The 12,780-nt window shown below is 38.5% G+C and overlaps 1 protein-coding gene across 1 annotated transcript; it reads left to right on the plus strand.

Annotated features, from left to right (window-relative positions):
* Positions 1-441: 441 nt before the first annotated feature.
* zgc:101540 (hsFATP2a_ACSVL_like domain-containing protein) lies at positions 442-9,502 on the plus strand. The gene is made up of 10 exons (XM_059336042.1): positions 442-1,015; positions 4,526-4,735; positions 5,729-5,887; positions 5,997-6,121; positions 6,209-6,403; positions 7,127-7,217; positions 7,392-7,590; positions 7,849-7,946; positions 8,028-8,158; positions 9,097-9,502. Exons 1-10 carry the CDS (start codon positions 538-540, stop codon positions 9,271-9,273), a joined length of 1,863 nt encoding a protein of 620 aa, XP_059192025.1. The 5' UTR covers positions 442-537; the 3' UTR covers positions 9,274-9,502.
* Positions 9,503-12,780: the final 3,278 nt, after the last annotated feature.

Here is a 12,780-nt window from a genome sequence, read left to right on the forward strand (position 1 = left end):
CTCAGATCGCGGATTTATGATGCGGGTTGCCACTTGCAGAGCTTCTGTTGTGATTTAAAACTTTAATAACAATAATTAATATACATTAGTGCATTTTACTGTCATTTGCTCCCAGCTGCTTGCATTTTATATCCCCCTTGAAAAACACAATTAGCAGAAAATAAACTGCAGTTCAGAATTATAACCTGTAGGTGTCGCAGTGTGTGAAAAGAGCTTCTGTCTTCATGTCTGTCATCTTATTTCATCACATTTCTAACAGTTTAAGTGACTTTGACTGTGTTGCATGACAAGGAAATAATGCAACACGAGGATAAGATGTAAATTGATTTAAATTAGAGTAAAATCAGTTCCCATTGGGTGTGGAAACTCCCGGTCTGGCAACTTGAAAACATTCCGGAACGAAGGAGGGGTCAGCGGGCCAGATTTGAGCACCGCCCCGGGTTGAGTGGGTGAACTTTGTCACAAATTTCACGGAGCTGCATAACATCCACCTCCTCTACCTCTCGGCTACAGATGTCTCATGCGTAGCCCTGCAAAATGTACATCTGGTTTACGGTTTTGGCCGGACTGGCTATCCTGTCCTTCTCCTTCCTCCGGACACTTTCCCCTTACTTCGGGGAGGAATTCATGTACATCCTGAGGAGCATTAAGCTCGGCATCAGGCTCACCAAGTACAAGAAAATCAAACCTTTTTACAGCGTCCTGGACTGCTTCTTGGATGCAGCGAAGAGGCATCCCAATAAGATCTTCGTGCACTTTGAAGGACGTGAATATACTTATGGAGAAGTGGACAAGCAGAGCAACAGGGTGGGCCGAGCCCTGCAGGCTGCAGCCGGGCTGAAGGAGGGGGACACGGTCGCCTTGTTTCTGGCCAACGAGCCCAGTTTCATTTGGACCTGGCTCGGTTTGGCGAAGCTGGGATGTTCGGCTGCTCTGCTCAACTTTAACATCAGATCCAAGGGTCTGCTGCACTGTTTCTCCTGCTGCGGGGCCAAAGTGATCATCGCCTCTCCAGGTGAGACTCAGAGATGTGACTGCATGTGTCGGCGGCTCCTCAGCTCCCTGTGCGTCTGGATTCTCGACCATTAGTCTCTAAACATGCAAAGTACAGCTATGATATAGCCTTATGGTACTTTTTAGTTTTTCCAGTTGGTGCAACTTGCAGTGGTGCAACCAAGTCACTGTTTTGCACTTTATCCCCAAGTCCTAAACTTTGAGGTTTTAAGCTTCACTCTTTACTAAATGTAATGCCATTTTTGTCACAGATTAATAAGGCCAAGAAAGGCAAGTTTATTTATAAGATTAGTAATAATAATACAATATTACATGATTATACAAAACACATTAAAGAGGACAACAACAGAGGAAAACAACACTTTGGATATCAAAGAGATAAGCAGAAATATAATAATAATTATAAAAAAGAGTTAAAGTTACAATGCAGTCATACAGTTAAAAAACTGTATTAAAATCGTTTGGTACAAAGGCAGTAAACAAAGGCCTGTAAACAGGCGAATCTTCAATTAATACATTTGATTTATGAGTTATTTTTATTTGTAGTTAATTATTAAGACAAGTGTGTTCAAACAATTGTGACTGGGCTAAATCATAAAATACTAATGCTGACATTACACTTTTATAGCATGGCATGTAGCATGGCTCGGGGGAAGGTGTCAGGTATTTTCTGGTCAAAGGATCAAGTCCAAGTGAAGTCACGAGTGTTTAAGTCTGAGTCGAGTTGCAAGTCTTTTTTTTCTCAAGTTGCAAGTCATCAAATTTGTGACTGGAGTGAACATCTCTGAATCAGAATCACTATTACTGTTATTGCCAAGTAAGTTTTCACATACAAGGAATGGGCTGTGGTGTATTGGTGCATGAGAAAAAAAATAGTTTAAGGCAAGTACTTCAGTCAAAAACAGCAGTTTACACTTCTGTCAAATAGTCTACTTTTGTAAGTTCAAGGGATTTCTTCACTAGAGTATTTATATTTCATGTTGTTTTATTCAACTACATTTTTAGAGAGAAATTATGCACTTTTACTCCACTAGATTTATTCTACATATACTGGTTACTTTTCAGATGATAATTTTACTTAAACATATGATAAACTATGCAACATGTGGGCTAGTTAAACATTAAACCGGTGACTTACAAACACTTTTGGCTTCTGACCTCTTACAAAGAAGCAGTGTGTAGTTGGGCACCCTCGTCACGTTTCGCTCGTCTGTAAGCTGTTGACACATCAGCCAGAGAGACAAAACCTCTCACATGGTTTTATTTAAATAACTGTTCAAGGCTCAGAGAGAAAACACACAAAAATAAGAAAGAATAGAGAATATTCCCAAACTAAATAAAACAACTACCAACAATATATTACAGTTTTTAAAAACAGCTCCATCTCTGTCAGCTACAACAGTAAAATGTTGCTTAAATATATGTATATATATATATATATATATATATATATAATGATATTTCAGTCACAGTACATTTATCTGATAATATTAAGGTACTTTAACTGAAATGTGATTTTAAATAAATTACTTTTGTTATTGTTTTATTGGTGCTTTTACTTAAGTTAAAGAAATCTGAATACTTCATACTTTGGCACCTTTTACACAGTTTTTTAATTTTCTTTTATATAAAACCACGATATTACGGATGAAATTTGATCGCATTCCTCCTACAGCTGTATTTACTTTGCAGGTGGTGATTAGTTTAGGCATTCAGGCTGCACAAAAGGCATCAGATAAGTTGCTTTGTTAAAAATAATGACGTGACATGTCGCTATCAGGGCCGGAGTACCTCAAAATGAACTTTTGTCCTAAATGAACTCTCAGTGCATCTTTTGATAACACACTGGGCTTCAGGAACAGAGCCAACAGCACACTGCACATTTATTACAGCATGCCATATATTAGGCCTGTGCACCATGTTGACACAGTATGAAATTCAATTATAATAAAAATGGATTGGACTAAACTAACATTCTGGACTCTAGGAGTCATTATGAAGAACAGTTCAGTGTCTGTAGGTAAACTGTGCTGCTGCTATTTTAAATTAATATATCTGAGCTCCACATGAGATTAAAATACAAAGAAACAGATTTAATTTAATCAACCATCAAACCACATATTGTTTTTAATTGTGGGTTTATCTGACAGTACTCAGTGTCCTTTTTTAACACCTTTCATCACTGATCAAAGGCTGCTGCTGATTAGTTTATGTTACAGGAGATTGACAAGTACAGACAATATTAACAGGATGAAAACTGAAACATGTTTACTCAGTGTTTTTCTTAAGTTTATAGAAGACTGAAGTGTGAATACTGTACAATAAGCAATTTTACATAATTTTGGAACATTTTAATAACTACATCTGTGTACAAAAAGTTGAAAAAGCTAAAGCAGATAATAATTAAACAACACCCAGGATAAAACTTGCTAAAGAAGTCCACTGGCGAAAAACTATTACCATTAGATCTTGGAAAATATTATTAAGGTATTTAGTTAGTTTTGATGCTCTCCACATTGTTTTTACATTCATTCAGCTTAGGTGCTATAATGTTGATTGAAATAGTTATTCTGAATGAATTCTTGATGAAACTTAATGAAAGTTTAATCACACTATGATTACATGAAAAAGACAACAACTGATGATAAAGCCGGGCAATACACCCAAATCATCTCTCCCAATATGGTTAAATTCATATATCCACAACGATATATATATATCACAATATAGCTTTGTTGTCTGGTAATTACATAAATAAGTTGTCTGAGAGATATAACAACATGGTAAAGCCTATTTTTAATTACAGTAAATACTTTTTTCTTTGTATTTTTCGATGGTTTGCTGCAGCTTAGCTCCCAAATGACAAATATTAAACAAAATCAGTTCAACCACCTGTTTTTATGACACTTTGATAGAAAAGAAATAGAAAAATATATATGAAAGACATTTTAATGTTGTTTTGACGACGTATTTCTTCATATTGGCGCACCCTTTCAGATAATATTGAGCTATCACTAAGTCTTAAGCTCCACAGGATCCTTTTTTCCCCCTCAATAACACAACAGTTACTATTAGTTTTATTTCTCATTTGATCTGTTCTAAACAATCTGTTTTATTTCTAGAGCGGTCTGATTTTAAAGTAGTTAATATTTTTTAGATTATAGACCAAAAAAACAACTTTATTAACAGTTAATGAGTCAGTATCTAATAGCTTCTTCAGGAAAAGTTGTAAGGATCAAAAGCTTAATGACTCACGGCTGCAGTCAGCATGCTGAACATTCAGTCCTGAGTTAATTCGAGGCTCTATGAAAACTTGTTTCTCCGCTCCCATTTTTGGTGCTAGAGTTCCCCCCCCAGAGAAATGCATGCATTTAGGCTGACTTGCCTGCACCATGAGCTTATGTCCCGGTGGGATGTGAGGTAACATGAGACAAGCCTACATGTGCTGCATTGCGCAACACAGCCCTCTGACTTATTGTGTAGAAGTTGAATGGCCTCTCTGTGTTTGCAGAGCTGCAGAGCGCCGTAGAGGAGGTTTTACCGACGCTGAGAGAGCAAGGCATCAGTGTGTACTTGCTGTCAGAGAGCTGCAGCGTGCAGGGCATCAACACTTTGTCTGATAAGATCTCCCAGGCCTCAGATGAGCCGATGTCCCGGGACCTCAGAGCCAACGTCAACATCAAGAGCACTGCTCTGTACATCTACACGTCGGGCACCACAGGTAAACTAAAACTCATGCAGTCTGATACAGTCCTTCAATACATCATGATGTTCAGTTGTTTTACAGATGTGTTGATTCTGCTTTGTGGCCATTTTTAGTTTGTGATGCTGTAAAATTGACCTGCATGCCACTGCTTCTAATATTCTATCTACTGCATTAAGTAATCAGCAGTTCATCTTTTCCGACTAAAAAATACTCTGTGTTCATACATTTACATTTTCATACATTTCAGATTTTAACTCGCTTCTCATTTGTTTGACATGTTGACTGTGATAATACCAGCAGGGTAGGAAAATTATTTGCACATTTAGTATTTTTTATGCAGGTGTGTTGGAGAGGAGCGATATCTTTCCACATTTGAGGCAAGACTCTGACTCTGTAGGGATCAAAACATCAGTCTCATGTTCTGATTAATCCACCAATTATTTTCTTGATTAATCGGTTGACCATTAGGTTGTCATTTTCTGTCTTGAAATGACTTGTTTAAGCCGTATTTTAGTCCAAAAATCCAAAGTTTATTATCACATATGAAAAAAACCCCCCATAAAATTCACATTTAAGAAACATGAAACCAGCAAAGGTCTGGCTTTTTTGCATAAAAAAGAACCTGCATTAATATCTGGTGGATAATATCTGTCTCTTTAGCAGCTAAACGCTCCACTATGTTCACCAGCTTGTTGCTTATTTTGTTTGTCTGCCGTTTGTGTTTTCTGCTGTAAAAACAAGGCTGATGTCAGAGATATGAGTGAGCCAGAACATTAAAGCTGCAGGCTGTAAAAAAACAGTGAGCTAACTGACTCTAAAAAGCAGACAGGAAGTACAGAGTGCAGTGATAAATCTCTGTATCATGTCCTACAAGGGATCCCTTTCATGTTACATGAAATGATTTGATCCATTGTTGGATCAAGATTTCAAAACTTGACATCCCTAATACTACCTGTGCCTATCATACTCAAGAACCTGAGATCATTTATTTGTCTTTGACCTTGGAAGGTTTGCCTAAAGCCGCCGTCGTCACCCATGAGAGGGTTTGGGCCGCCTCCTTCATTCAGGCAGTATCTGGAATCACATCAGACGACATCTTCTACATCAACCTGCCGCTCTATCACAGTGCAGGCTTCCTCATCGGGATGGTCGGAGCCATCGAGAGAGGTAATAATAATCCTCTTAAAAACTTAAACACACCTGGTTTCAGTGCTGAAGAATGTGGCGTGTATGTTTTCACTGAAATAAAAGCTGTGATATGTGATGTTAATTGCAGGTGTGACCATTGTTCTGAAGAGGAAGTTCTCCGCGTCTCAGTTCTGGGACGACTGCAGGAAGTATAATGTGACAGTGATGCAGTACATCGGTGAAACAATGCGCTACCTCTGCAACACGCCCAAGGTAAAAATAATGACATTTTGTTCTGATGGAGGACGTGGAGAGTTGCATGTGTCCGTTTTGATTCTGAGTCAATGTGACTTTTTGCAGAAAGACAACGAGAAGAACCACACGGTGAGGATTGCCATCGGAAATGGAGTCCGAACAGACATTTGGTCGGAGTTTCTGAATCGATTCGGGGACATTAAAGTCAGAGAGCTGTACGCCGCCACAGAGGGAAACATCGGCTTCATCAATTACACGTCCAAGATCGGTGCAGTGGGGCGAGTCAATTTTGTCCACAAGGTAAGAAAAAGAACAAAAACTATGAGATGAATTGTCATGAAATTTTGGTACAGATGTTCTTGGTTTCTAGAAAGTGAATCTGTATAACATCATGAATCCACTGACTTTTCCTTTAGTGCTGCCATGAGGACTGAAGCTGTTCCGTCTATGATCTCCTCAAAGCTATCAGACTCCATTGACAAAAACAGTAATTTTCCCGAACAGAACACAGCATTTGCCGGTGTACAACTGCTCTGATCTGTTAGTTTTTTTGTTATTGTGTGACTTTGGTATTTTAAAGGGATAGTCTGGATTCAAAGTCATACAAAAACAAATGAATCGGACGAGGCAGAGCTAAACCAGCAAGTCCTGTGTTTTACAAGGTAAAATGATTTGTCAAGGGAGTCTGGTGGCTTTACAGAGAGCACAGATAACCGTATAAACTTAAATGTATATACATTTTTTTAGGTGGTTAGAATACATTAAGCTGGGGCGTTCCCGCGTACCAGAGGCATTGTCCTCGTAAGCGGGCGGCGCGGGTTCGAATCCGACTCGGAGCCCTTTCCCACATGTCTTCCCCTCTGTCTCCCCCTTCACTCTGTCCTCAATAAAGCCCAAAAAATGGCCCAAAAAATATCTTTAAAAAAAAAAAGAATACATTAAGCTGAAACACGTTCACATTCACCACACTATTCACAGACAATAAAGCTTTTAACTAACTAGCATTTTCTTTCTTCCATGTAGTTTTTCTTCCCGTACACTTTGATCAAGTTTGACATTGAGAAGGAGGAGCCGATCAGGAACTCTGAGGGTCTGTGCATCGAGGCGGCCATAGGTGAGTCACTATTACAGGTGGAAACATGCCTGTGTTTTTCTCACTTTTCTTTCTTTGACACAAAAGCAGCAGATTGTTTGTCTTTTTATTAAGCAAAAACACTTCCAGCTGCTGAATTATTTTATGAAACATGCAACCTTAAAGCATCACAGATTTCATGCATTTTTCTGTCAGGTGAGACTGGTCTTTTGGTGGGAAGGGTTACTCCGAGATCTCCCTTTGTCGGGTACGCCGGCAACCAAACACAGACTGAGAAGAAGAGGCTCCGAAACGTGTTGAAAAAAGGCGACCTGTACTTCAACACTGGAGATTTACTTCGATTTGATGACATGAACTTTGTGTACTTTCAGGATCGAGTTGGTGACACTTTCAGGCAAGTAGGGACTCATTTAGTGTTGATCTGTTAGCTTTGTCCTTTCAAAGGAGAGGAGGTTTTCCTTTTGTTCAGGTGTTTGAGCATGAATAAATCAGATTTAGATGGTTTAGTGAGGATATTCCCTAAATCTTCCGGGATGACGCGAAGTAGATGCATGAAATTAAAGCATCAAAATGTTGATGTCATTTTTGAATCATAAACTTTGTTTTGTTGTTTAAACTTTTGTTTTTTTCTGTTGCTTGTTTCTTGTTACAGGTGGAAAGGAGAAAACGTTGCCACATCGGAGGTTGCAGACAGTCTCACAATGGCTCATTGCATTTTGCAGGCAAATGTCTATGGTGTTAAAGTTGAAGGTAAAAACACTGATCCAAATGTCAAGCCACGTTTACATACAGAATATTTTCTGTGCGTGTTTAATCGTATTGTCTGAAAAGGTCATGAAGGACGGATCGGCATGGCAACTGTCACTCTGAGAGAAGGAGAAGATTTCGACTGTTCAGACACCTACAAGCAGGTTGTCAACTATCTCCCAGCGTATGCAAGACCTCGATTCATCAGAATTCAGGTAAAAAAAATAAGTTTTTAATCTACGGAACACTTTTGTCCTTTTTCATGCACCTGCAGCTTTGTATTTGAACAGGATCTACTGTTCCTTATTTGTACGTTGCTGAAACTTTTTTCTCAGTTCAGATCTAATTTAGTGAGATTTTATGGGTTTTACAAGCACATGATTAGTAGACTTTTAGCACTGGGTTTTCCCACATAAGCTGCTATGCTTTTTTGGCATCTATATATACAATATTAGATGAAAAATGGGGGCTCCACATGTTTAATTTTTTATATTTTTACAACCTCTACCTCAAACATCTGCTGTCCTCTCCTCTCAGCTCTGTGTAAACAGCCAGCAGTTCAAAGTTTCACTGAATTTCTGTAACGTGACTGTTGGCCTCAGCCGAGTCATTCGAGAAGGGCAGAGTCTAAGGTTTTTTTAAAGGACCTAATTTGTGCAATTTAGAATCATGTCATTCTTCACCATTCTAAGTTTACAGTTGGTTATTTTCCTGATAGAAGAGTTTACTCAAACAGGATTCATTCATGGATGGTCAGAAATGTGAAAATCCAACAAAAACATCTGCTTTCACAGTTTCTGGACATGATAAATGTTGTAATTTTGAACCAAGCCCATACCCAAGTTAAACATTGACAAATATCCTCTGATACTGATTACAGATCCAATATCAGTGCTCTGCTTTTCCCAGATTTTTAAATCTGTACACCTCACTGTGTGGAGTTGACTGAGATCATTTTATCTCAACATGAGGTTATTAACAGAGTCAGCTGACTGCAAGTGTGAATGTAACAGAAACACATAATTTAGAGCATTGATAGGAGAAACGTGGATCTATGACATCTGGCTGTTACACTATATGCTTCTTAAGATTAGTATCTGTGGTGCATCATTAGAGAAAAGTGTTTTTAAAATTCACAATGTGTGTCTTGTAGCCCCGCCTGGAGTTGACGGGGACATTCAAGATGAAGAAAGTGAAGCTGGTGGAGGAGGGATTCCACCCAGCTCACATCCAAGATCCTTTATACTTCTTAGATTCGGAGAAAAAGACGTACGTTCCCATGACAGAGGACATCTACAGAGCAATCACTTGCAGGGAAATAAAACTCTAACACAGAAAATAGGCATTGTTGAAGCAGACGACCCCTTACATAAACAGTCTACTAATCTCAGGGACACACTGAGTCACACCATGTTTTAAGAGACTACTTTTTTTTCTCCATTAACACAAGTACCTTGCATCTCTACAGTTTTTGTAAATGTATTTGACAGTATGTGATATACAGGTATGTCTTACTGCCACTGTTGTACTTTTAATAATAAAACTCTGGTTGTCTTTTCCCCCTGACTCTTTCTGAGTTTGTAGGTCAGAGGTAGCGAACCATTGGATTTTCAGATTGCCTTATGTCACATATGTGCAATCTGTTGCAGGTTTATCAGTGAACCTTTGCACTGAGTCATTTACTTTATCAGCGTGTATGCACTAACATCACACACTGCTTGACTGCAGCTTTATTATGCAACACAGAGGGAGTATTTTGGTCTTTGTGTTGCACTGTACCTTGGTTCTCTGTTGTTTTATCTGGAAGCCTTCATAATGTACTGTCTCAACAACTTTCTGACTGGTGGGGTAATTGAGCCACACAACCTTTGTCACAAGCTCAGTCACGTGACTAACTTTGGAAAAATGTTGGAATCAGCTGGTTTCACAAAGCTGAGAAAGTTTCCCCACCACTCAAACATCTGTTTTTCTGACTATTACTTCACTTTAATTTTTGATTATCACAACTGGGTTAAAAGTGTGTTACTTTAAGACCTGAAACCTTTATTACACATTTACTAAGAAAATACTTGGCACTGTAGTCTTGTTGGCATCTTGTTTCTAGTTAAACTTCTTAACTTCTTATATTCTTAGTTTTGAGGTTTTTTTATGTGACTGAACTAGTTTTGGGTTTTAAAAAAACTATCTCAGACAATAATTTAAAGTAGTATAGCTTCATACAGTCACTTTTAAGTGTTTTAAGAGCTAATGTAGTCTAATTAACCAGTCCTGCAATACATGCTACCTTAATGAAGGTACAGTGTCTAGTTTTTTTGTCAAAACATCTTTTGAAATGCTGTTCATGCAACATTTTGGAGCTGCAGTTTGTGTTGATATTGAACTAGACTGATTCTTTATGATAGATGTTTCTATTATTTTAGGTTCCTCTCAGTGTAACACAATAGTGTCACAATCTACCACCTCCAAAATGACACCAGGATATTCATTTTGAAAGTGACAGTTCTGTTTTTTTAGGAAATCAGTGGAGAAGCTGACAGAAGCACTGGTGGAGAAGCAACGTGATATACTGCTGTGGACGGGGGCTGCAGCAAAACTTATTTAACCACATGAAAAAAATTGTTTCATATTTGAAAGTGTATGCTGTATTTTGAAGATATTCACAACTTTCTCTTGCTACCAGATAGCTCTCTTTAAGTTTAGCCGTTAAAGCAATTTATCCTTTCTTCAAAGCCATCAGACTCCTTTTGCCAAAAACAGCAATTTTATCATGCAGAACACAGCAGGCTGCAGGTCTAACGCTGCCTCCATTGGTTAGTTTGTTTGACTTTGTGAATCCAAACTAACCAAAGTCACAAAATAAAGTACACAATAACACAAACTAATCAACTGAGGCAGTGGTAGATCAGCATCTTTTCTAGATAATGGCTTCAGTTCCCCAACAGAAAGGGCTGTCTGACTCCTGAGCGGACGCCTAAACTGATATTTTAAAATACGTTTAGCTGCTGCCTCCTTTAAATTGGGAGCATGTCGGCCGCCATCTACTATAGGCAACACACTGACTATGGATAAGTACAGTAGTGTTCAAAATAATAGCAGTCAGTGTGACTAACTAGATTAATCCAGGTTTTTAGTATATTTTGTATTGCTACAAGGCAAACAAGGTACCAGTAGGTGCAGTAGATTCTCAGAAAACCAACAAGACCCAGCATTGGTGATATGCAGCTCTTAAGGCTGTGCAATTGGGCAATTAGTTGAAAGGGGTGTTTTCAAAGATATAGCAGTGTGGCATTCAATCAGTGAAGTCATCAATTTTCTGAAAAAACAGGTGTGAATCAGGTGGCCTCTATTTAAGGATGAAGCCAGCACTTGTTGAACATGCATTTCTCTTTGAAAGCCTTAAGAAAATGGGTCGTTCAAGACATTGTTCAGAAGAACAGCGTACTTTGATTAAAAAGTTGATTGGAAAGGGGAAAACAAAAGAGGTTCAAACAATTATAGGCTGCTCAGCTAAAATGATCTCCAATACTTTAAAATGGAGAGCAAAACCAGAGACACGTGGCAGAAAACGGAAGACAACCATCAAAATGGATGGAAGAATAAGCAGAATGGCAAAGGCGCAGCCAATGATCAGCTCCAGGATGATCAAAAACAGTCTGGAGTTACCTGTAAGTGCTGTGACAGTTAGAAGACGTCTGTGTGAAGCTAATCTATTTACAAGGATCCCCCGCAAAGTCCCTCTTTTAAAAAAAAGGCATGTTCAGAAGAGGACATTTTGTGGACTAATGAGAGTAAAATTGTTCTTTTTGGGTCCAAGGGCCGCAGACAGTTTGTGAGACGAGCCCCAAACTCTGAATTCAAGCCACAGTACACAGTGAAGACAGTGAAGCATCATGATATGGGCATGTTTCTCCTACTATGGTGTTGGGCCTATTTATCACATACCAGGGATCATGGATCAGTTTGCATATGTCAAAATACTTGAAGAGGTCATGTTGCCTTATGCTGAAGAGGACATGCCCTTAAAATGGGTGTTTCAACATGACAATGACCCCAAACACACTAGTAAACCAGCAAAATCTAGGTTCCAAACCAACAACATTGATGTTATGGAGTGGACCTTAATCCAATTGAGAACTTGTGGGGTGACATCAAAAATGCTGTTTCTGAAGCAAAACCAAGAAATGTAAATGAATTGTGGAATGTTGTTAAAGAATCTTGGAGTGGAATAACAGCTGAAAGGTTCCACAAGTTGGTTGACTCCATGCCACACAGATGTGAAGCAGTTATAAAAACTGTGGTCATACAACTAAATATTAGTTTAGTGATTCACAGGATTGTTAAATCCCAGAAACAAAAAAGTTTGTACAAAATAGTTTTGAGTTTGTAAAGTCAACAGCAGACACTGCTTTTTTTTTTAAACACAGCACCTTCAACTAATTGCCTAATTGCACAGCCTTAAGAGCGTGCATATCACGAATGCTGGGTCTTGTTGGTTTTCTGAGAATCTACTGCACCTACTGGTAAATCGTTTGCCATGTAGCAATAAAAAATATAGTAAAAACCTGGATTAATCTGGTTAGTCACATTGGACTGCTATTATTTTGAACACTTCTGTACTATAGGCAACATGCTGACTATGGTTAAGTACCTCATACGACCCCTCTTAAATCTAAACTATCCCTTTAAGGAAAATTAAATTCCATTGTGCTTAGAAAACCAATAGGATGCATGCCACTAACTGTTAATCTTCAAATAAGGACTGTCAGCATTGGATTTACATTAGCGTAAACAGAATAATCCACCTGACCTTTGGAGGAGTTCACATGTGGAATAAATA

Source organism: Centropristis striata, chromosome 6 (genome assembly GCF_030273125.1).
Source record: "Centropristis striata isolate RG_2023a ecotype Rhode Island chromosome 6, C.striata_1.0, whole genome shotgun sequence".
NCBI classification, from domain to species: Eukaryota; Metazoa; Chordata; class Actinopteri; order Perciformes; family Serranidae; genus Centropristis; species Centropristis striata.